The sequence below is a fragment of the Mustela putorius genome, unplaced genomic scaffold (assembly GCF_011764305.1).
Source record: "Mustela putorius furo isolate JIRA1106 unplaced genomic scaffold, ASM1176430v1.1 tig00000580_pilon_pilon_pilon, whole genome shotgun sequence".
Taxonomy (NCBI): domain Eukaryota; kingdom Metazoa; phylum Chordata; class Mammalia; order Carnivora; family Mustelidae; genus Mustela; species Mustela putorius.
The window spans coordinates 13658443-13684117 of NW_025421423.1; the positions used below are offsets into that span (position 1 = coordinate 13658443).

Consider the following 25675-nt stretch of genomic DNA (forward strand, 5'->3'; position numbering starts at 1 on the left):
GTTATTTCACACACATTGTTCTCAGTTTTTTTCATTTGCTCATTTAATCTGCCCATCAGTCTTTTAAGATGTCATAACGAATTATCTAAGTCCTTGGGGCCAGATATATTTAGTTTCCCTGATTTCAGAAAAGCCATGAAGTGTATAAACTCTTATTTAGAAAAGCAATACAAGGCCTATACTTTACTTAACCCACCCAGGATGGGGTCTGGAAGCAACCCCCTATCAACAAATTAGATTTCTACTATAAAACTTAGGAAGACTTAGTTATATTAAGTGGGATAAATAAAGCCCAAGAAGAGCCTCATGCCGGATCTTGTCAGGTTTTGTTGCCTAATAGGGTATGTCTTGGTTTTCAGAGCTTTGTTTGGATTTTGAAACCACACATAAGAGATCATGGACCTATAATATTATTCCCTTTTCAAGGAATTAATACCAGAGTCCAGAGAGATTAAAACCTGCCTGAGGTCACTTAGCCCAACTTAGTCCATGTTCTTTCTTTACCCTTTCTTGTCCTCTGCAGAACCTGCCCCTCTGTTCTAGAGATCTCCAGGCTGTCTAGTAGTAACAGCTCCCCTCTCCAGCCAACAGTGGTTGAGCTCAGTTTCTTCCCACCATCTCCCAGTCTCAGGCCTGACCCCCGCATTGTCTTGGGTCCCTCCTGCCCCCTGCTTTTTGGAACCACTATAGCTCTGAAATCCTTTGCTCACTGTGGTCTGGATGAATGAGTTTGCTCCCAGAGGCCATGAGACAGTGCTGCCCTAGTGACCCCCAGTGGTTCCAGACTTTAATTCCAGTGCTCCAGATTATAATAGGCAAAATTGCTGGTGCTGTCCAAAGATCGGAGCCGATGGCGGAGGGGACGAGCGTAGTCTGTGTCAGCTGTCTAGCCTGATGGCTCCCATGACTTCTTTCTGAATGTTCGTTCCCCAGAAAGAAACACAGTCACTCACTCTAGGAGCAGGTCCATTCCCTGAAGCCGTTGGAAGGATTGGGTTCTCAAACAAGGAATCAATTTCTTAGTTTGAGGATGAGCAGGAATAAGTGTTCGTTCCATTAACTGAACATGTTTGGAAGAGTGGGACCAAAGACAGCTGTGTTCACTGGTGGTCACTGAGCACCATGACTGTTTTCTGCTGTTCCTGTTTGCTCAAGGTTGATCCTTCTGCCTTGGACCAGAAGCTCCCTGTGTTTTAGTTCATCTGAACCCAGCAAATACGTTCATTTTTTAAAAATACTTTTATAAGTGAGTGAGTGAGTGAGAGTGCCCTGGTGGGGGGAGGGGCGGAGGGAGAATCTCAGGCAGACTCCATGCTAAGCGCAGAGCCCGACATGGGGCTGATCTCTTGACCCTGAGATCATGATCTGAGCTGAAATCAAGAGTCACACGTTTCACCGACTGAGCCAAGCCAAGTGCCCCAACTACGTTCATTTTTAAAAATGCATGCCATTTGGGAAGGAATGGTCAAGAAAAGGTTAGATTGAAGGAGTGTTTGGCAAAGGGGTGAGTGTATGTGATGACGGGAGGGCTCTTCAAATGATAGAATTCAGAGTTCTTTTTTGGACATTCTCCTCCAAGGTTTGAAAAGGACAGCTGCTGTGGTTAAACATGTCAGCCTCACTCCTGAGAAGATAGGGACCTCCCGTCTTCCTTCCATGCAATGTCTATGGGGTATAGCTTCTGGCAAGAAGAACTTTGGAAAAGGCACTACCTTCCATGGGTTTAGTTCCCTTCTGTAAGCAAGTTCTTCTGTCACTGCTCCTTGTGCTGGTCTTCTGACATATTCAGCGTGCCTGGGTTACCTTCCAGTGGGGCTCTAGCTCTTCTGGGGCCACCTCATAGTGTCCTTGCTCCTTACCCTTGACCCCTATGTGTGGCTACTCTGTGTTCCAAGTTAGACCGGCTTCTGAAAAATCCGACTCCACCGCTGCCAAAAAAGATGTCATCGTAAGCTGAGAAAGAAAAGATGAATCAAAGGACCTAATTCTTTTAAGATCCCTGCTCTACCTCCAGTAAGAAATATGAGCTAATCAAAGCCAGGCGTGGGAGCAGGATGTCCCCTGTGATTGCTGGAGTCTGGTCAGGATATGACTACGTCTCTTACTAGCCATCGTGACCTGCTGTTACTTCCCTCAGGAGACTGGCATTTCAGACCTATTTGATCTTTGTGAATAAGCTACTACTTCGGGGGTGGGCTAACTAGGGGCGGTGGTGGGGAGTGTGTAAGACATGGCCATTCAGGCACCAAGGGGTACATCCTGTATTTCATGTTGTGATATTTTATTTCTCATGACTTTTCCCTATAAACTTCAAAAGTTTCCCAAAACCTGTCTGAGTCAGACCTCACAGGTATTTCCAGCCTGTCTTTACTTTTCAAATATAAATTCATGCCTTCTATAAAAAAAAAAAAAAACTATAGTTAAGGGAAATTAGGTGCCTACATGTGACCATCACGTCTCTGGACTTGTGTCTGCAGTTCAAATCCTGACTCCTCTGCTTGCTGACTGTGTGACTGACTGACTTCACCTCTGTAATCTCCCGTCTCCTCACCAGTAAATGGGAATAAGATAGTACCAACCTCATCAATAGGTTAGAACTGTGCCCAGGACACAGAAGTCTCCCCAGAAGAATGAACTGTTTTGTGGTTATTATAGTTATGGTTATGTTTTGAGAAAAGGCCTTGAAAACAGAAATTATTTTCTGTTGACCTCTTACAGAATTATTTTCGAGGTTGCTCTTCTGTAGCTACTGTGAACCTAAAAGAAAAGTCAAAACATACATTATAAAATCTCTTTATACTCCTAGCTGGTGCATTTTCATGTTTCCTTCATTACAGTGAAAGTCTCACAGAATCTGAGTTCAGGAATTAGTTTTCCACAGTCAGCTGTGATTTCAAAAAACAAAGTGTGTTAGAGGACAATCAAATTACAAGTCCATAAAATTGTTTCCTTTTTTCTTTCCCTCTTTTTTTTGGGGGGGGGGGATGGTAATCATCACACAGTCGGACCCACCTTGTTGGTAGAAATGCGTTTAACGAAAAGGTCTTGATGGGAGAATTGGTACTTGCCGTGATGTTCATTCTTCCTATTTTAATTAAATTTTTTTGCTTTTTTGGTCGTACACTCTGCTTCCCCTAGAGAAGCAGAGCTCTTTCCTTCTAGAGGTTTCACCTTCTAGTCCTGTTCATAGGGGACGACCCAATTTCATCCAACAACTCATTCAACACCCCGACCTTTAAGAAATAATCCTTGTTAGTTTCTCAGACTTGTTTTACCAGCGAGGGCTGTATTTCTCATCCGAGCTAGGCTGACCACGTGAAGATTCATGTCATTGCATTTTCCCACCCCTGTGGACCTTCAGAAAAAGAGATGAAAGGACCAGGGACCAGTCCTTGGTGTGTGGGTCACAGCTGGCCCCCACCAGCACCTGGGCCCTGGAGCTGACAGGCAGGATATTCCGTTTTACTGGGAGGAAGTGAAATTGAAAATACAAGTCTGAGCTCATTTCTTTCTGGGGACTTGTGAGTCGACCGTCTTAGATGTTTCAATCTTATCCCCATGCTGCGGGAAAAAAGGAGGTCATTGAAGGGCTGGGCAAGGCCTGGCATCTGGTGGGCGTCTTTGTTCGGTTTGGTTTGGTTTTTAAGTAAGAGTGGGTGATGGCTTTTTCTTTTCTTTTGAGAAATGTAGTAACAAAGGGGTCTTTGATTTAGGAACTCCAACACCATAGACATGGAATATAATAATCCCCCAAATCATAGTGTTTGGCCAAAATAATTTTCTAAACTTTTGAAACCCATATTCTTGGCCTGTTCGAAGTTAGCCTTGTCCATACTGAAGGAGGGTCTGGGCTGTCAGCAGTGGTGACAGCTGTGTGTTCTGAGGACATGCAGCCCTTGCTCTGGTTCCTGGTTGCTCTGTCTGCCACCCCCTCCCCCCAAGGCAACACAGCCCATCACAGATGCCCAAGGGAAACCCTTCTTGCCTGGAAAATCCAGAATTGCAGCCAAGGCATGGCTTTCTCTCTCTCCACCAGAAACTGGCTTCATGATTTATAATAGTAGTTATCTATAATAATAGTTTCTTTATAAAACAGAAATGGGAAATTTTCACAAATTCATGTTGTTTAGTTTTCCACTCATGACGGGACACAGCATTTACTAATTTGGAGTGAGATGTAGCTGCCCCCTCTGCCCTGTAGTCCACCTCACAGACCTACAGCCTGTGACGGTCACTGGCGCAGATGGGAGGGTCACTGTCGCAGATGGGAGCGGTGCTGATCTGAGGCCCCGGGGAAGCGTAGGCTCATCAGTGAGATGCGAAGGTGTGTGGATTGCCTCGTGCATGAAGTTAAAGTAGTGAAGTAGTTAAATAGTTTAAGTAGTTAAAGCAGACAGCTTTATCTACTTGACTAAGCATGGCTACCAATATTTAAAGGAAATTTTTTCTGCTTTCTTTTATATTTTTAAATTAATTCATGCTTACTGTAGACAAAAACTGGCTCATAATCCACCCTAGTTAGGATTTCTGCCTAGTTTTCTGCACACACATACGGACATGGAAGAAAATATTGGGTTTATATTTTTATGAATTTCCTATCGCTGCTGAGATAAATCACCACAAATTTATTATCTTACGGTTCTGAGGTCAGAAGTTGACAGTGTATCAGCTGTGGATTGAATTGAGGTCCCCCCAAAATTCGTAGATTGAGCCCTAACCCGCAGTGGAGATGAGCACTTTGTGAGAGGTAATTCGAATTAGATGAAGTCAGGAGGGTGCGGCCCTTAGGATGAAATTAGTGCCCTCCTCGGAAGACACCAGAGAGCCAGCTCTCTCTCTGTCTCGGCCGTGGGAGGACACAGGGAGATGTGGCCATCTGCAAAATAGGAGAACAAGTTCTCACCCGAAACCCAACCATGCTGCTACCCTGATTTTAGATGTCCAGCCTCTAGAACTGTGAAAAAATAAATTGCCATTGGGTAAGCCACGCCGTTCATGGTACTTTGTTATGGCTTCTCAGACAGACTGAGACAGTGTTTGTCGGGGCTACAACCAGTGTGTTAAAAGGGCTGTGTTCCTTCCAGGGACACTTCTGGGCTCCTTCCCTTTTCCCTTTTTCACTTTGAGAGGCTGCCTGCATTTCTTGGCTCATAGCCCCTTCCGCCATCTTCACAACCAGCAGCATAGTGCCTTCCAGTCTCTCTCTGACCCTCCTACTTCCTTCTTAGTAGGACCCAGGTAGTTACATCAAGCCCAGCTGGGTAATACAGCATCGTCTACCCTACTCAGAGCCCTTACCTTCATTACACCTGCGAAGTCCTTTTGCCGTGAAGGCAACGTCTTGGCAGGTCTTAGGGATTAGGATGTGGCCGTCCTTGTGGAGGCTATCATTCTGCTATCACAGGACTGTTCGTCTTACTCGGAGAACAGCTTTACCAGATGTCACACATGCACTTTTGTTTCTTTCATACAGCTGGTAAGTGGCGAACCGGGATTTGAACCCTGGCAGTTGTCTCTAGACCCTGTACTCTTAAAGCCTTGATACAGATCTGCTTTTACAATCTGTTTTTTTTTTCCCCTTTAAGTATTTTGTGTGTTTTCCCATGACCTTAACTATTCCTCTAAATTTGAGAGACTAAAACATGATTTGTGATAACTAAATACTACTCATTATCTGAGTAAGTCAAAACTAATTTAACCAGTCTCCTACGTTCAGATGTCTTTGTTGTTTCCACATGTGTCATTATATATGATGGTAAAAATGCTTGTACATAAGCTTCGTGCCTCTACTTAATTATTAGCTGAACTTGTGTGAGCCCGTTAAGGTAACTGGCGTACACCAGAGAACAGTATTTCACAAATTGTTTTCTTTGAGATATTAATAGGGATTTTATGAAATGAGGTTCCCTCATTAAATTAATTTGAGAAATACTACACACCCATCCTTGAATTAGTGATTCACGATCACAGCTGCACTAAAACCTTGGAGAAGTCCCCTGGTAAAGAAATCCATCTCATTTTATTTTTAAAGCTTTCTTTAACCAAGTGTTTACCAATGACTGTTTGTTAGCAGCTGGTATGACTTTGCAAAGTTAAGCCAACAGGACACAATTTGAGAAAGACCTGGAATCATGCCACCCAAGGGAAGTTGCTTACCTTCAACATCTTTAAGAGCTTATAAAGTCTAAAATTATTCTCGATGAGTATTAACCCAAAGAATATGAAAACCTAATTCAAAAAGATATATGCAACATTTTTTACAGCATTTTTTTTTTTTTTAGATTTTATTTATTTATCTGACACAGAAATCACAAGTAGGCAGAGAGGCAGGCAGAGGGAGAGGGAGAAGCAGGCTCCCTGCTGAGCAGAGAGCCCAACGCAGGGCTCGATCCCAGGACCCTGAGATCATGACCTGAGCCAAAGGCAGAGGCTTAACCCACTGAGCCACCCAGGCACCTCCAGCATTTTTTACAATATGTTTATTCCAGCATTATTTACAATAGCTAAACTATGGAAGTAACCCAAGTGTTCACTGATAGATTAATAAAGAAGACATTGTATGTGTGTGTATATATATATATATATATATTCATACATATACATATGTATTACATACATACGCAGTTACATACACACATCTGTAGTGGAATATTACTCAGCCATCAAAAAGAATGAAATAGTGACATTTGCAACAACATGGATGGATCTAGAAGATATAATGCTAAGTGAAATAAGTCAGGCAGAGGAAAACAAATGCTGTGTGAGTTCACTCTTATGTGGAATTTAAGGAACAAAGAAAATAAGAAACAAACAGACTCTTAACCTATATAGAGAACAAACCAATGGTCATCAGAGGGGAGTTGGGTGGGGGGATGGGCTTGAAACAGGTGATGGGGATTAAGAGTATACTTATGATGAGCACTGAGTAACGTATAGATTGTTGAATCACAATATTGTACACCTGAAATAAGTATAACACTGTGTATACTAAATTGGAATTTTAAAAAATACACTAAAAAGTAATAACTAATAAGTGAATAAAGTTATTCTAGATGGAATAGTTTGAACAAAATCATGTTTATGAAGGGGAGTTGAAAATGTCTCCTACCTTCCACCGAGAATTCCTGCCTAGTTTTATTCTGTTGGTTCCTTATGTCAGATGCCGTAGAACTCACGTTACACCTGCTCGCTGCTCTGTAAATGTCAGGGACCAGCCTTTGGCCAAGACCAACACAGGTGTGCCCCAACATCTGCGTGATGCTTTCTGTTCATGCTGTTTCACAGGAACAGTGATGGGTGTCCTTCAAGAGAGCTAGTTTGTAGAGCATGCAGTCCAGATGAGGAGCTAGACAGCAGGACGTCTGCCATCCCCTTTCAGCTACCATCAACTAGTCAGTCATTCATTAAGTGAATAAACACACGAGAGCAAGTTTTGATGGAGCAAATGGGGGTGGAACATGTTGGCACGGGGAGGTGCTGTGTGCGATATGCGCCGGTGAGCACCAAAGTTAACCATCACTGTTCCGGAATTGTAATGGGGTGCATCTTCTGGGCCAAGGAATTTCCAGGGGCCTTGCAGGGCCATGGGCAAAGGTGAGACGGACTTCCCAGGTCTGTGGCACAGACCATTTTGCATCACATCCATGTGATGATCCCTGAGCCCCCACCAGTGGTGGTGTATGCAGTGTCCACTGCTGGGGGAAGAGAATTAGAAACTTCTTCACACATCCTCATCGAGAGGACTGTTGGCTATAATCTTGGGCCCTCCGAGGAAGAGGTTGGGTATGGAGCAGATGCCCCTTCAGCTGTTGGACCTTCTGTGTGATTGCTGAGACCGCACAGTGCGTAGTTTGAGCTGTACTGGGTCAGTGGGGGAAGGAGGGTAGCATGGTTGGAGATTACAGGTTCTAGCAGAGAAGCCCAGCCAAGCTGGCTTCCCCTGATCCCAATCAGACTGATGGCCAGAGGTCAGGGGATGGGATGGGTTGTGGTGTCTCCTTTCTCTGGGGAACCCGTGACAGCTTCCCTTGAGGCTCTGACATTGGTTTTGTTAATCAGAAACCTGTTCTCTCAAAGACCTCTGGACCTCTTTGGAAGTGGCCATTCCAGACCTGTCAGCCATCTTTCTAACCTGTTACTTCTGTGACCTCTAGTGGCTGGAACTAGTAAAACGTGCTCCAGGGATGGGTGGTTTTGCTGGAATATTAAGAATAAGCAGGAAAATGCCTTTTAATGTCCAATACTTGACTATTTCTCTATATTAACCCTTCACAACCTTTTTATGATTCTCTTTCAGCATACATTCCATCATCTAATTTAGCCATAATCAACACAATTTGCGTTCCAGACCAGACCCAACTCTTAATTGTTACTCTAGCTGACATTAACTTGGGCTGGCATTAGCCTCTGAGTCTCTGTGGTCTAAACCATTCACAGATGTCATGGCATTGACCCTGACTACATCCCAAGGTGGTTGTAAGAATCAAATGACATGGAGCTTATAAATAAAATGCCACATAAATGTGCTTGCTATTCCTACAAAGCCATTGAATCTGTGCTTCTGTAGACCAAGATGGCTTTGTTTCATGGCTTTGGTGAAAACATTTAAACTCTCCTCAGATTCTTTACTGGGAATTTTATCCCAATTCACAAGCACTTAACAGGTGGCTGCTGCATATATGTCAGAATGTCATAATGTACTTAGTGTACTTAGTGGTTCATTCCACAAACATGAGCACCTGCTTTGTGCCAAATACCAGTGGGTGCCGGGATCCAGCAATGACCTTGACAGACAAGGTCCTGCTCTAAGGGAGTTTACATTCAAATGAGTTAAGGGATTCATAATGGTTGAAATCATCCCTATCCTGGGTTGACATTATAGCTTAACTAAGAAGAGAAGCTTAAACAACCGTGTATGATACAAGTCAATATGTGATGGGGCTTTCACAGAAGTATAAACAAAGTGCCATGATCCAGGGGTCCTACTGTGGTATGTGTGAAAGGGTGAATTTAGAGCAGTGAATATGGACTCTCCTTTCTAGAAGGTTAATACTGGAGAGGTGACTGTTGGGAAATTATTTGGATACCTATGAAGTCAGTTGGAAAATGATCGACCTGGTAATTTGGTATCTATTTCTAGTTCTAGAAGAATTGCAAAAATCTTATGCAGTATATGCCCTTGAAATTGCTCATTCTCATTTGGTAGACATATTGTTCTTTGAGATTACAAATAGTCACTAGATCATTGGAATCTCACTGTTTTAAATACTAACTTTATAAATATTAACTTACATCAACTGTGTGAGGTAGGTACTTCTAGCCTCATACCCATTTTATAGATGAGGACCCTGAGATAGAGAAACAGGAAGTTGCCCAAGATTTGGCTGCTAAGTATTGGATTCAAACCCAGATGGCTAGCTCCAGAGCTGCATGCTCACCACTATGCTGTATAATTTCTTAAGGCTTCACTTAAAAAGTCAATGGGAATTCTTAGAGACACATACTAAGCATTTAGGGGTGATACTACCTAAGGTCTAAGGTTGATTTAAAATATTTCTGTATGAAAAGAGGAAAGAAGATAGATGGAAAAGGCATGGTAAAATGTTGCTAACAGTTTAATCTAGTTGATGGGTCTGTAGGTATTATGATAGCATTCTGTGTTTTCATAATAAAATATAGAATCCATTGCTAGTGAATTTGAGGACTTCAAAATATTTATTGCCTTACTGTCAATATCAAAAGACTTTTTATTAGTGACCTGAGTAATTTAGGTCAAGACAATGAGTTTTGCTAAGTTATGATGGAATGGTGGGTCTGCAGATAGAGTGCTCTGTGTATTAAAAAACACCTTACACCTAATTTGCCAAATATGATGGCCATATGTCTTTTCTTTTAATCAATAAAGGTTGATCCTCTTGCCAGAAATATTTGACAGAATGGCAAAATGAGTTTGACTTAGAAGGGACCTTAAAGAAGTTTCTTCCCAAATTCTCTCTTTTTAAAAAAAAAAGGATTTTATTTATTTATTTGACAGAGAAGGGGGGGAGGGGTAGAAGGAGAGGGAGAAGCAGGCTCCCTGCTGAGCAGGGAGCCCAATGTGGGACTTGATCCCAGGACCCTGGGATCATGACCTGAGCCAAAGGTAGTCGCTTAACCAACTGAGCCACCCAGGCACTCCCAAATTCTCTTTTTATAATTAGAAAAGTTGAAGCTTGGAGATCTTAAGTGATTGGCCCAAGATAAGAGGGAGAACAAGAAATGGTTGTCTACGGTCAACACAGAGCTAGTGAATGGAAGTGCAAGAATTAAAACCTGGGTTTTCTGAACTCTAGGGTGTGGGGAGGGTGTCCAATTCCCATCAAAAGGAACTATGCCCAGAAAAGGGCTGTAGCAGCCCACATGGAGACATGGTCCCCAGGCTTCACTTGGTGACTGTGGCTACAGCAGTTGCCAAGTTAGAAGTCCAGGGAGGAAGAGGAAAAAACATGAGCCACCTTCCTCTTGGGAATGAAAGGGGTCAAAAGGATCCGTCTCCTCCCTTGGTGGTTTCCAAACTTTTAGACTCAAATGGCCCTAGTAATTTGTGAGCTCCTTCCACATTCCTTGTTCACAGACCCTATCTGTGTCTTCCGTAATGGGCATAGTTAGAAAAATCATGGCTGTTGCACCTGAAGATGACTCTCAGAGGAGCATTTGGGGCTCTGGCAATGAGACTCACCCCGTGATGGGTCAGGAGTCCGGGCCGGGCATTTCCTGAGAGGGAAGGATACAGACAGTCTTAATGAAAGTGCCTGGAGTCACCATGGCATCACAGCTGACCTGATGTCCTTATCCTGAGAATTCTCATAGGGCCCTTCAGAAGCTTAAAATTTCACCTTTTCCAAGTCTGGTGCATGCCTTTCTGCCACACCCAACCTGCCTTTGTTGGTATTCCGACCCTAAGGTCTGAGAGTTGCAACCGTATGCTCTCAGGGCCCTGGCAGGTAAGGCAGGTAAGAGTGAAGCTGTCCAGTGTAAGACTGGGGTGACCTGGGAACAACAAGCCTGGCTCTCGTCAGATGTTTTGTAGTCCTGTGCTGTCCATGCAGAAAGGCTGGGCAGGTCTGCTGCCCACTGCGCTTGTGACTTCTGATAGAAGAACTTGGTGAGGAAAGCAAGAGACCTGGACCCATCGCCAGCTCCCTGGGACCTCAGCAAGGCATCCCCTTTGCAGAGCCTGTTTTCTTCAACTGTAAAATGTGGGTTTCAAAGGCTTGGCAGCACCGCCACCTCTGATGGTCGAATTCTGTAATCTGTGATAGAGGACATATTCCCAAAACAATCAGAGCCAGTGTCTGTCTGACATAGATTTCCAGAGTGCCTGCAGGCCTCCTTGGTCTGGCTGATTTTCCAGCACTGACATCCTTGAGGTCTTTGTCGGATGGGTTTGTGACATCATCTCTAACTTTTAGTCCCTGCAGGACAACGACCCACACTTAACTACCAGTTCTGGTACTGCTCTCTGTCAGAGGTTGCTTTTTGCAGGTGTTCTTTCTGGAAGCAGTCATGAGCAGACGAGCTTAGAAAGGGTCTTCTCTTCCTGTTGTTTCAGGGAAAATAGAGAAAGTCAAACCTCCTCCATCCCCCTCACCTGAAGGCCCCAGCGCGCAGCCTGACTTAGCTCCTGAAGAGGCTGCCGGAACCCAGCGGCCCAAGAATCTGATGCAGACCCTCATGGAAGACTATGAGACACACAAATCTAAAAGGCGTGAGAGAATGGATGATAGTAGTGTAAGTGTTTCCTCCTTTCCTCTTTCTCTGAGGGCGAACGGCCGCGTGGCGTGTGGTTATCCCAGTTCAGGCGCGGGTGTGTGTGCCGTGGTCTGGCCAGCGTCCTGGCTCTGAAGCCAGTTCTCAGATGTGTCCGTTTAATGTGCCTAGAGTTGGGTTTGGGTGTTTTGCCTTGTTTCTCAAAAACGTGGATCACGGAGGGAGCGGGTCGTTTCGCTGCTGAGTGTATGTAGCTGGAACCCACCGGCGAGGCCAGAGCAGGGGATGTCTGGTGTGTAGAAAAAAACCACATGAGGACAGCACAGGAGGAAGGACTCAAGCACCCCAAAATCATGTCCGGGTCCTGGGGAGCTGATTGCTACCATGGCCGGCCCACCCCATAGACGTTTTATTTCTCTAGAGAACTGTGACGAGGCTGTCCCTCTGCTGTCTCCTCGCAGCAGTCCCCATAAATGTGTCGCAGTGTGCCAGAGGCTAAATGTGTTTTGGGCTGTTCCCAAGTGTGTGTGTACAGTTTGGCAGGAAAGAGCCATTGGAAATGACAGTTCGAAACCACAGGGCTACCCTGCTACCCTCGGTTCTCAAGATCTTTTTGCCCGTGACAGTCAACCTGAGCCATGAAGGAAATCATCTACTCTGGCGTTTCTTTCTCCAGTCGGAGACATTAGGATTGTTTCACACAGTCTCCCCCGCCAGGAGCTCTGGGGCCCATGCCGACCTCCTGGGAGTCTGGTTGGCCTCCGTCTCGTACCATTTATCGAAGTGGTCCTCCCCCATGCCCGCACAGTTTCACCTGGGTCACAATTAGCCTGGGTCTGTTGAAGACACTGCCCGGTTTACCCAGAGGGTGCTGGTTTATGCCTGTGGTCCTGGTGTAATTTTTAACAGCCCCCCCCCCCCCAGTTTGGATGCTAAATTATTGGGTCACCTTCAGCTTCAACCTACAGGCTCACAGTACGAATCCCATGCCTACTTACTGCCTTACTTATCCTGGTTGGCTAAACTCGAAAGGTTTCTGCACTCGAAGCTAGATCCCGAATGATGCTTTTAAAATATTTAGTGATAAAGAAAGTGGACACCTCCATGGACACCAGCCCGATGACTCGCTTGCGTTCCCCAGGCTCTCCCTTGGGTTTACACCTAAACCGCCTGGAACGCTGCCTCAGCTGCTCTGGTCAGCCGGCACATTTGGGGGACATTCCTCCTACCACACGGTGGATGGGGCCTGGGTGGGGCCCGGGCTTCGGTAGCTGCCGCAGACACTCCTGCTGGGGCTCCTTCGCCCAGCGCAAGGGACTTCTGCCCATGAAGTCACCTTGGCCAGCACTTCTCTACAGCCCCACTGAGAACACGGAGTCTCCGTGTAGGTATTTTCTGGGGCCTGTGCTTTTGAGGTGCTTGCTTGCTTCCTTCCAGGGAGTCCTCACTGTGTATCAGCAGCCGTGGGGGCGGTTAGCTGAGGGGCCCCTGCATCCTGGCACGGAAGGGGAGGAACGAATGGAAGCACTCTGCGTGTGCCCCGTGCAAGTGTTTTCTAAGCACCGGCCGCGTATCTCTGGTGTGTGCTTTTTGTGCGTCCATTAGAGGCACACACTACCCACAGAAGTGAAGAGCCTGCAGCCGCCCACTCAGCAAACAGAGCTGAAAACTGCCTTCGTGCAAGCTCAGGAGGCCACCAGACCAGCTTTCCCCTTCGCCTTCAGGACGCTACCTGGAATCAACGTCTCAATATACGCCTTACCCCTCACTTAACCACCCAAGTGGCAGGCTCCCATGTCAGTTTTTCCTCAAGTAAAGAAACATTTTGCATAAGGAAGAAACCCGTTAACTAATCAGGCTATTAATATCCTGAGATCTTGGATTCAGAGCCAGGTGTTTTACACTGTCCTTGAGATACAAGAGAACTAAGTTTGTTGTTGTGGGAAACTTAGGAACAGAGCAAAATCTATCCAGTTCACTATATCCTCTATACCCAGAACTTCAAAAGCCTACTCAGGTTGCTTCTAAAGCACGTAAGTGACCATCAGCTAAACTTGATGTTCGTGCCACCTGTTCGTTCACCCCTTAGACCCTTTCATCCCGGGGATCCTTTCTACTGTCTCTTCGTCAGTCGCTGGGGAACGTGTCCAAAGTTTCCCCGCAGGAATGAACAGACTTCATTTGTCTTTCTAGCTGTTTCTGGCCCCTTCTTTAATCATCTCTTCTACCAGAAGGATAATCAAAGGGAGCCAATGGGTTGCTTGATATTTGTGTACCTGGCTTCCCTGCCCCAGAAGCTGGTAGTTCTGTTTTCCCAGTGCCGTTCCCATACACTATTCTGAGGGTGCAACCTGACTCCTTAGCCGCCCCCCCCCAGGAGCCTTATCTGGCTCACCTGAGGCCAGCGTCACCTGACACATCCACCTGCCAATATTCTTCCCAGTAGGTCACTGGACAGCACTATGGGTCCCTCACACACACTCAGGACCAAACTTTGTGTTTGCTCAGGGGAAGCAGCGAGTTCTTTCTGACTGGAATGAAAAGAATTCTTACTCGCTTACTGAGGAGAAGGAAGACCTAATATGGGGCAGTTGGCCTGTCTGTGTAGTGATACGGTAGACCCATGGTCCTATGGAGCATGAAGGACAGAAGAAAGAGAAGACAGAGGAACCAAAGGAAGCTATGCCTAGAGTTTTCATGAGTGGTTTTTGCAAACCCCTGAGAAAGACATGCTTGCCAATCCAGACAGATGAGTTTTTTCCCCACCCTGGAGCAGCAGTGGTCTCTGGAGTCCTGTCCCTGCCTCATTTCCAGCTTAAATTTTCCCACTTTTTAAAAAATTGTATGCCAGACCGGAAGGAGGCTGCTGGCTCCTGGATCCCCTGCCACGGGATCGTGTGGGGGAAGCTGCAGTATTTGGTGGCCTTTTTCATGTGTCTGAGCTGGCCCTCTTCTGCTGGAAACAAGGTGAATGCTTCGAAAACAACAGAAGATGGGAAGTTCAATCCCAGCTCTCTTTTGGGGTATCTACCCACAAAGCACTGCATTGGGGATCTTACATCACCTGTGGATGTCTGCTCCTTTCACAGTTGGTGAAAAAGTCAATAACAAGGAACTGGAAAAAGGTCCCTTTGGCCACCCTTGTTACCGGCTCTGACCTTGGACGGGTGCCACCTGCTGGTTTCCTTGCACTGTGTGAGATGGTCACCAAGGAGTGCCTCCCTGCTCAGGGCTTTGGCCAGGCCCCACTGAGACCCCTCCATTAATTTGGGAGTAGCGACGTTGCTTTCTCTACCCTTAGCCCCTTAACCCTGGTTTACCAGCCTCCACAGGGCCTTTGTACAAATTAGAAAAAAGCACCTATTTTTATGTTCCAGGATGCACCCCTGCCTCACTGGGAGGGCAGTGAGCGGACCTAGCTGCAACCCCGTGCACCCGCTCAGCCTGGTTCTTCTGTGCCTCATGTGCACCACACACCCAGATGCAACGGTCCTGTTCTGATTATGGATTGCTCGTATCTGGAAGTGTTTTCTTTGTGAAAGTGTCCCCTTATCTGGGCCTGATGGCCATCTCTGGTCCATCCTGTAACACACGATGGGCTGGTGAATCATAGTTTCCTAGAAGGTTCCCTGGTGCCTTGCAAAGGAACGATGTTTAGGCAAAAGTGTTTTTCTAGCCACTTGTTCCCTGAGCCTCTGAAGGGAACGGGTTCTTGAGTCAGTGATGCTCTTGAACAAGTTGGTGGATTTGCCTTCCCTTTCTCACCGCAGAGATGCTGACCTGCACCCAAATTACAGTCTCCTGTAGGCATTCGGCCCCAACCCCGCTTCTAGCATAGGGTCTGCTTTTGGAGGGTTTCTACTCTCCCTTGCCCCCGAAATAGTTACTGAGGCATCTTTCAGTCGTCCCTGCCTATTTTGGAATAAGAGAAGGCCTCACCTGTTCTTCTGGGCTAAGTCAAAGCTGGGGGCTAGCGTGCTTTTCTAAGAATTCCTCACACACATTCCCCCTCAAACCAAGACACCCTGTGGCCATACTTACTCTCAGGGAATGGACGAGGGAGTCCTGTCCTGTGCCCCACACCACAGCTCCGTGGGAAGCTTAGCCACAATCAAGGATGTTTCGTGCTACCTAGATTTCTCCTAGCTGCTCCTGCTCTGTGGGGGTACAAAAAGAATTCATCAGACCCGGGTCATCAGCCTTGACCATCACAGAACTGTAATTTTTAGCGCGACACATTAATAGCCGATAATGACCACAGACATTGGACCTCACCTAACCAGTCCATGGATGCCAGCGGCCAAGACTGAGAAATGCCTCCAGTGTCCTAAGCTGTGTAAACACAAGGTCATTACCATTACCATAGTTCCAGAGGGGGCTGCCCAAAGTCCATTCTTTTATGTCCTTTCCCTTAGCTGGCCCATTTTGTTTGGAGATTTTCTTGCAGAGACGTTGAGTTTCCCACAGGAACTAAAGGGTCTTTTAGTTCCTGCATGATCACCCGGCTGTCAGGAACTCATCCAGGCCCCCCAAAATAGTGACAGGGATGGCTGTGTGCCCTCCCTAGGCGGTGCTGGCCATAGTTTGGCTCACAGAATCTGCCCCCACAAACCTTGCATCCAAATCAAGTCCTTCCTGTGCTTTGGATCTTCTCTTCGGGGGACAGTGGGCTACAAGACTGCTGTGGGGTTCAAAGGAACTACAGGAAGAGAAGAGGCTGGTTGGCTATAGATTCTAGCAAATCCAGTATAGCCATCGAAGACCTCGTTGGTGGGCGGCCATCTGCACACAGGGGTGGGGAGGACTCTTGTTAATTCAAAACACAGAAAAATGGAAGCAGCAAATGTTGAATTAACAAAGTATGGCTTATCTGATATTTTTATTAATGAATAGCAGGGTATCTGTGTGCTCCCCAAGATAGAGTTTTAAATAAACTAATATCAGATGAAGCGAGTGTGGCACGTGTGTGTGTGATGGCCTCCCGATGTTCCGTCCCCGCCCGCCCACCCCCAGCGTGGCACCCGGTTTCCAGCTGGGGGAGGGTGTTGTGCGAGTGTGTCTCTGCTATGTACTAACCCTGCTCTTTTCCCTCTCTGCCAGTACACCTCTAAGTTACTGTCTTGCAAGGTGACTTCCGAGGTACTTTTCCACTTGTTTGCCTTGCTGTTCCTGCATGCCTGAGCCAGGTGCATGCTCCTGTGGTTTTGCCATTTCCTGATGTGTTCGAGGAGATGGGCAAGGACCCAGCTCGTCTCCCGTGTTTCTTTCTTCCAGCCTTTTCGGAACTGGGGACTCTGGGGACTGCCTGGAAATGTTGGGGTAAATGCAAAAGGGCTCCTTGCTGCTGTGCTTTGCTGTGCTGTGTGGTGGGACCAGAGAAGACCTTGCCCTGCTCATGGATCTGGAAGGGGTCTGCATGCAATGGCACAGATGGTAGTTTCTTCGGGCACTGATAGCAAAGATAGTCTGGTGTGGTTAGAAGACAGTGCAGCTCACGAGGACGGAGCTGTGGATCCAGTCCTTTGGTTGGTTGGTTGGTTGGGTTTTTTGGAAGCTCCTTAAGCATTGAATTTCCAAGTTCCTCCCTTCTTCTACAGTTTCCTTTTTCACAGAATTCACAAATATCTGTGCTATGAAAAATCACAGTATTTTTCATTTTCCTCTAATTTTTAAATATTTTTCCTTTTTTTGCTACAAAATCACGTTTTTGTATTTTTTCTTTAGAATTTTATTATTTATAAAAGACTTATTGCAAGTATTCAGAACTGTAGGGAGAATCATTCATTCATTCTCTCAGTTAACAATTTATTGAGGACCTAGGACACCCCAGGCCCTCTTTGAGGTTCCAGAAATAGAGCCTTTGACGAAACCAAGTCCCCAACGTCATGGAGTTGGCATTCAAATGTTTCAATGATAAGAGATAATAAAGCAATAAATCCTACCCATCCAGGCTTGACCATGCTTATCATTTCATAATATTTGCTTAATATTTTAAATTATTAATATTAATAACAGGTATTAATAATTAATACCATTACTATTAATTTTGCAAATACCATTCGAGCTCCCTTGTTACTTCTCCCCAGCCCCCACTTCTCTCTCTCCGGAGAGGTGATGTTTCTTCAGTTTACTGTTAATCCTTTCTGTGCATGTTTTTATAGTTATATTTCATATGTTTGTCTACGTGGGTGACATCTTGGTTTTTGCATGCCTTAAAACTTTCCAGAAACATATCACATTGTTACATCCTCTGCTCCTTTATTCTGTCTACATTGTCTTTAGATGTGAACACAGGGTTACTGAGGGCTCTGGCTCATTCATTGTGACTGCTGTATCGTTCCCCGTCGAATGAATATATCACTGTTTATTCATCCTTCTGTTGATGATGTTGGTTCCTCTCTCTCTGTTTCCTTATTTTTTTGCAATTACAAACAATGTTTCAATGAACATTATGCGTTGCTCTGGAAGAATTTCTCTCTTCTCGGAGGGAAATACTGGTCAGAGGCTTTCTCCCCATGCTCCCACTCATGACATACTGCACGTTATTCTTCAGGATGGTTATGCTTACTTATAGCACAATATATTTTTAAAATCTCCCTATCTTGCAAAATAATTACTACCAGAGATGGAAGCTGATGATTATCAGTAATCTTCGTTTGAAAGATAAGAGTATTCTTTCATAAGATATAAAATAAGTAATGAAATATAAAAGTTGTATCATCCCATGGACCCACCTCGATGACTAATTGTGGTTCTCATCTCGGCAATGGCAGTGGAAGAAAGAGGTCCTAGGCCCCATCCCCTTTGAGTTAACATAATTAAGAATAACAAAAATCAGGTATGTCCAAGGAAGATAACACTGGGCCCCGTCTATCTTCAACTGAAGAGGACTTAGGAAGACAGAATATTAACGTGAATGGAGTCACGGACATTCCTTAACCCCTCTGTCTTTTGTTACCCATCCCCCCAAGTACAATCGTCTGTTGGTTTCTATGAGAAACGAGCAATTTGCTTGAATTCCTCAAGGACCAGAGACAGAAAATTAATATTAGGGGGGTTGTTCAAAGAGAGTTGATTTTTCTCCCTCTCACCAAACCTAAATCTGAATTTGTGAAAATGATAAACCTTTAAATCAGACTTTTTATTATTATTTTCAAATTTTTTAACGTTTTCCTCTCTCCCTCCCTGTGGAGGAGTATTGTTCTTTCTGTTGCTTCTTTCGACAGACTCCTTATGGACACTGAGCCGCAGTGTGGCACAGCGGCCTAGGGCATCAGCTCCACACCCACATAGGCACATATGACATTACTGTCTTCTGAATTAATTATGGAATAAATGCTCATTTAGATACTTTCTCCAGGGGCTTGGCCTTTAAATCTTCAAAAGGTCATTGTGGGATGCCTTCAGCCCTGAGCCAGTCCTCACCAGAAGCCTTGGATTACCTGGAGACAGTAAATGGTGTAGTGCTCCTTATAAAAATGCCTTACATCTGAACAGTTCATCATTTACAACCCCCTTCCAATAATGATGGAAATCGTTACAGTTCACAAAGTTGCGGAGCACAGGGAACTAGGCCGTACGTACATTGTATCATTTATTCCTTCGGCCAGCTCTGAACTATAGCTTTTAGGATTCCCATTTCACACCTAAGAGAACTAAGGCCCAGGGATAGATGACTTTTCTAAGGTCACACAGTCATTAGGATTTAAATCTAGACATGCCTGGGCTTCAGAGTCAGCACTGTCTCCGGAGAACGCCTGCGACCCAGGGCAGGTGCTGTCTCCATCTTGCAGATGAAGAAACTTGAGATACGAGATGCCATGAACAATACCGTGTTCCAGACGGAACTGGAAAGAAAGTGAGGACTTCCTGATCCAGTCCAGTACCCTCTCTTAGTACCGTGTTACCACACACTGACCTTCTAGACAATTCTCTACTAAACTACACTTCTTTGCCTCTATCAGTCTCTTATTCTTAGATATTGAATAAGTGACTGTAGTATGCTTACTCACAAGACCCTGCGACATGGCTTATTGCTTAACGATGAACATTCATTTAGGAGACATGGCTAAGTGCGTCCTACATGGTAGGTCCAGCTGTCCCCACTGGGGAGCCTGGGGAAGGCTTCCCAGAGGAAAGCACATGGTGGGTCTGGGAAGTCCATCTATTTGTCAGTGTCCAAAGAAGCAGGTTGAGATGGACCCCCCAGTCGTGAATCTCCCTAGAACTTGCTCGTGCTCAAGACTGCCTGCAGCCTGCATCTCCCTGCTGCTCTGGAGTTGCCCGCCTTTCTGGCCCTTGCCAAAATGATTGTTCTTAGAATCAGCAAAGCCTTCACTGCAGTTCGGATCATCAGACAGTGCTGGCTCTGCTAGACTTTAATGTCAGAACCTGCATGTCCTAAGCTAATGCCACCATAATTTAAGTGGTTGGCACGCATGGGCTTGCTTGTGGTGCAGAGTCATGAAATCGAGTCATTTCTCATATGTGGGCCACCTGAATGTCATCCATCTGGATCTCATCTCCATCAAACCAGAGCTGGAACAGCCTGAATGAAGTTTTCCCTCTGGAGTCCACAGAATACTCGGGTGAACTGGAGGGAGGGGGGCCTTGCCCTGATGGTGGTGAGCCTACCTGTCCTTGATTTTGTGACCTTGGATTTCATTGATTAGCACCTGGGTCCTGATGTTGCATCACTATGCTCAGGTTGCTTTAATTGGCCTGGGAAGCTCTTTTTCTTTTCACTTAGTTTCTGTTGGAAGTTGAGTTCTACCAAAATCGACTTTCATGATATAAATATGATCACGGCTTATGTATGTCCACAAAGTTTGACGGATGGAATTCACACTGGCCCAGCTGTTTGGGATTATTTTCTGGTTTGCTTGTTTACAAAGAGACTGAGACAACTGATAACCTGTGCTGTCCAATATGGTAGTCACAAGGTCCGTGAGGATATTAAAATGAATTAAAATTAAATTTTTAGTTTCGCAGCCACACTGGTCTTATTCCAAGTGCTCCACAGTCATGTAGCTCAGTGGTTACCATGTTGATGACACAGATCCAGAACATTTCCATCAGACAGCACTGATCGGATAACATGTAGAGAACCACTGTGTTAGCGAAACACAACGCAGAGTCAAGTCTAGTTCAAAAACATGTCCAGACTTGTGATGAGCTCTGGGTGTTATATGTAAGTATTGAATCACTAAATTCTGCTCTTGAAACCAATACGACACTCTATGTTCACCCACCAGAATTTAAATAAAAATTTGGAAGAAAAAGATGGACATGCAAAACATTTCAGGGAAATTAAATCTTTTTATATTGAAAACTTATGAGTCAAATAGCAAATGAAATTTGGCAATGAAATGAATGCATATCCAGCACATCCATCCGACTTCATTTCCCATGTCTCTTCTACGTCCTGGCCATACCAGACACTACTACTTTCCCTTTCTTGGATGCCGTTGAGAGGGAAAGGACAAAAGAAACGGAGAAGCTGGTTTGTGTACATAGTGAACATCCATGATCTCTGATTCATTTTTTTTCCTTCTCTCTTCAGGTCCTTGAGGCCACGCGGGTTAATCGAAGAAAGAGCGCCCTGGCCTTGCGCTGGGAGGCAGGGATTTATGCCAACCAGGAGGAAGAGGACAATGAATAACAAACTTCCTTCCACCCAGAAGCTTCTTTGGTGCTTGGGTTCCCAAGAAACCAAGAAATCCACACATCAAAGCATTTTAATGGAATATTTATTAAAGTGCGAACAAACTCCACAATCCTTATGTAGACCAGAAGCTGCAATGACCAATGATGAAAAATCAAGTGAAAAGAAGCCCACCCATCAAACCCTAGAAACACCCAGGAGTCAAAAGAGAGAGGATTTTTTTTTTTTTTTTAAAGACTTAAAGAATCACCTGGATTTGGACCAGTCCTTCGACTCACAAGGACAAAGCAGTAACGAGTCAACACGGCTGCCACGGGCAGAACTAAGACCAGCGTTTCTGGGTGATGAGGACAAACATTGGTAACACTGGCCACGTAGAGCAGTAGAGCCCACGCCGGTTCAAGCCACGGGGCCTGGGGTACTTCCTACACTGGCTTCCCACCTTCACTCACGGCATCCCAGGTGTTGGGATAACTCTGTTTACTCCAGCAGCCATAAAACAAAATGCAATTTTCTCTCTATCTGCCCGGAAGAGACCATTAGGAATCCATTTCTCTTCCATTTAGTTGTTTTTAACTGGGAGCAATCAGTGATGGCAATACCTAAAATCCACCTTTTGGAGACACTGTTTCTTCATCTTGCAAACACAATCTATTCTACATGAAGGGGTTGAGAAGGAGGGAGAAAGCCAAACCAAATGGATTGTTTTAGCTTTAGGATCTCGTCTGGTTTGAGTATTGACTACTTTGCTGTTCATGAGAACACATTTTCACAATTATGTTTCTCTTCACACGAAAGCTCTATTTAGTGGGCAACAACTATTTTTATGATGGGATGGGGGGAGCGTATCCATGTATGAAACCTGTACACATTCAACAGCTTGGCTCAAGACGGTAGGGATATTGTTGGAGTGGCAATCATTGAAAAAGGGCAAACTCTGCCTGAGGCAGAGGACAGGAAATAAAAAGGTGTTTATAGCTATATTTTATATTATAAACTGGACCTTGGGAGGAAGAACGATAGATTATTTTGGATCAGTCAGAAAGGAGACATTAAAGAAAAGGTCATGAAGGTAGACAGAGAAACAGGGAGGGAGGAAGTGGGAAAACAAGGAAGTAAAAGATACTATTTTTGCTGAGCAACCAGTGTTTTTCAGGATGATCAAGAGAAAAATATAGAATAGAAATTTTAAGTGCAGGCTTGGAATCGGCTACAATTCCTAAAGAGGGTTGTGTGTGTACACGTATGTGTGTGTGTGTGAGCGTGTGTGTGCCTTAGTGTGTTTGGGTCAAGGGTGTGTACAAGAATGAAAGTTCCAGAATGATCTTGGGACAAGGGTGTACAGTGATTTCCTCCAAAGCTGTTTGCCAGTGTCAGGAGTGAGTGAGAATTTCTTTTTTTATGAAAAGGGATATAGAGGCACCGACCGGATACAGTATTTGTAATATTAAATTGACCTAACCTGGTATTTGCAGGAGTCGCCATTGAAATGTTAGGAGCGGTTTTGTAATTTGACATTGAGAAAAGTACCGTATTTATTCTCATGCTTTGTATTCATAGCTTAGTACACTGTGGAGGACGCCAGCTTTGCTCTCTGTCATTTAAAGCAATATGAAAAGGGTATCCCATAATTGGGTGCCCTGAATTTCTGGATGAGAAACATTTTTAATTCTGGCCATGAGAAAAAAAAAAAAGACCAGCCTTTTTTTTTTTTTTTCTTCTTCCTATTTCTTTCAAAACTGTGGTTTTTAAAAAAGCAATAATTAAGCCAGACCTCACTAAAATTCTTTTTTGTTTTTATATTGTTATATCATAAGCTCTGCTATGTTACTCTGATAGGTAGCGATGCCACAACAGTGTGTATGTAGATGTTAGGCACGTTATCTTTGCTTCTCTTAATAGACTAGTGTTGACTTTAGGGGGGAAGGTTTATTCACAGACCAGCAGCGGGCATTAAGTAAAAATGCACCTGTCTGATACCTCACAAGGATCCTTCAAACTGCCAAGGGAAACTGCTATTTGAAGCCAAACTCTAGAGATGGGGGGTGGGCACCATCCTTATATGGTTTTTTGTCCTGAATATTCTGAAGGGCTACTCAGCCAAATGTGCTGGCCACCGGGAACACAACAAAGATCCCTACGGCAAGGAATTCTTTTTCAAGTTGGGGAGCCTGGCGTGGAGACAGACGTGCCCAGGAAAATAAGGTCTGTGTTAGGTGGGGAGTCCTGATGGGTGGAATGGGGGGAACCCAGGAAGGCTGCTTTGCCTGAGGATTTCCAGCCTTCCCGCAGCAGGCACAGGACTGAAAACAGCTGGGACAAGACCTTCGTGGGGCCCCGGGGGCACAGCGGTAGCTAGGATGGCTGGTGAGTGAAGTGGGTCTAGGCGGAGCACCAAAAAATGGAACATGCTTCATGCTTTCTGGACTGACTCTGCCTCTGGTAGTGATCCAGACGTGATAGAGACAAACACCGTCTTTCACAAGAGGAAACAGCCCTCAGGACTGACCTGCAGGTTTTTGTTCAGTTTTGATGGAAGCTGTGTACCCACCCACTTTAAAACCTACATTTGAAAAAGAGAATTTGCTGCGGATTGAAAGCTTAGGAGGTCACACAATTAATGGAATCGCTCTAGAGGCAGACCAGTTGGCCGCTGACTCCGGCTCATTGAACCAGAAGCATGAATCACGTTGTGCAGAGTTCTAGAGCCGAGTCCCTGGGTGCGTGCTCCGTGCGTCGATAAGGCAACAAATGCAGAGTTTCCGTGACCCTCCCGTAGTCCCAAAGCTGCTTACCTACGGCCCCATCATCTCCAGCCTTTGCTTGTTCCCTCTGCTGCCTTCTGATGACTGATGGCAATTTCCTTGCTCCACTCACTCCCGATCCTATGAAAATGTAAATTACAGTTCCCTTGGAAGAGCCAGATTTTCTCTGAGCTCTTGAGTTTTTTACTCCTTCAGAAAATACGGGGCTTTGTACATCGCACCCTGCTAGGCTCTGGGATCCCAAATGAACCCCTTGAACCTTCTGAAGATGCAGCAGACCCCTGGAGGAGAGTCATTCCTGCGTAATCCATGAAGAGGAAGAGGCTTGCCCTGAAAATCAGCCTCTGATGCTCGTCCCTGCCCCCAAATAGCACGCAAGCTTGTTAATCTCAACTATAACAAATATTTAGATTCTGTAGATGTTAAAAGCTTTCCTGAAAGTGTTCCTTTCCACAGTGTTTATAGATGTTCACTTTCCTCGGGGGCTGATGAACTACTGACACGCCTTGGCTTTCTCATCCAGAAATTATGGAAACAGGGTCTGTCAGTGGTAGGAGGCGAGGCTGTGTTCCACTTAGTTGACACAACACAGTTTCCTTGCCTCTTCACACCTCTGCATGCTGCCTACCCTAGACGATGACATATAAGCAGTATATAGATCAGTGTCCACATAGACACACAATACACACACACACACATAAAGCATAACAAACACTACAACAGTGTCGACTCTTTGAAGACAATTAAAACATTTTTCCAACTAAAGAATGGATGTAATTAAACTATGTATTGAAAAAAAAATAGCCTAAGTGTTTAGAGATGGTGACTATATCCAGTTTTAGTGACAGAACCAATTTCCTGAATTTTAAGCATTCAGTGAGTGAGCTGCCAATATTGATTTTGTGTTGCCCTGGACCCAAATGACTTTTTTTTTTTTTTTTTTTTTTTTTTTTTTTTTTTTTTTGGAGGAGGAGAGTGGGGAAAGCAGCAATACTGTGTTTGAAAATTATACTCTGTATCTGGCTCTCCTGTGTATGTTAACCACTTAAATGTTATTATCCTGCTTCGGTTTTATAGTGATTGTGAGGCATTCAATGCAAGTATACAATTATTTTCTCATTAAAACCCAGTGTGTGCTGTGTTTTTATAACCCACGGCTGCTTGTTTGACTGGGGGGGGGGGTCGGAGGCCAGATCTGCCACGCAGTGACACGCCCGCACCCTTGGCCTGGACTTCCGTGCAGCAGCACCCGCGTCTTGCACATTGGGAACAGAAAAAGCAACGCTAGCTGGTGGGGCGTCCCTGTAACAGGCTGTCCCAGTCCCCTTTATGTGATGCTGTCTCTGGCTGCCCCAGCTAGAGCCTCGAAACCTCTGTTGGGACCCCAGGAATGTACAGGGCCTCCAGATCGGGTAGGTAGACGCACAAAGTCAAAAGGATGGCTTGGCAAACAGCAGGACAATTGGTAAAACTCAAGCTTCCCTTCGGCTCTCGGGCT

General features: G+C 45.1%; 1 protein-coding gene across 7 annotated transcripts in view; it reads left to right on the top strand.

The window, feature by feature from the left end:
• PALM2AKAP2 (PALM2 and AKAP2 fusion) overlaps positions 1–25302 on the top strand; it is a 446433-nt gene extending 421131 nt beyond the window's left edge. For 6 of the 7 annotated variants that reach the window (XM_013053842.2, XM_013053844.2, XM_013053848.2 and 3 more), the window contains 2 exons: positions 11591–11769; positions 21311–25302. In XM_013053842.2, the coding sequence (XP_012909296.1) occupies positions 11591–11769; positions 21311–21409 (278 nt within the window). In that variant the 3' untranslated portion in view covers positions 21410–25302. The remainder of the gene's footprint in view (positions 1–11590; positions 11770–21310) is intronic. The other variant, XM_045081683.1, reaches the window with a different exon arrangement.
• The last annotated feature ends 373 nt before the right edge of the window (positions 25303–25675 follow it).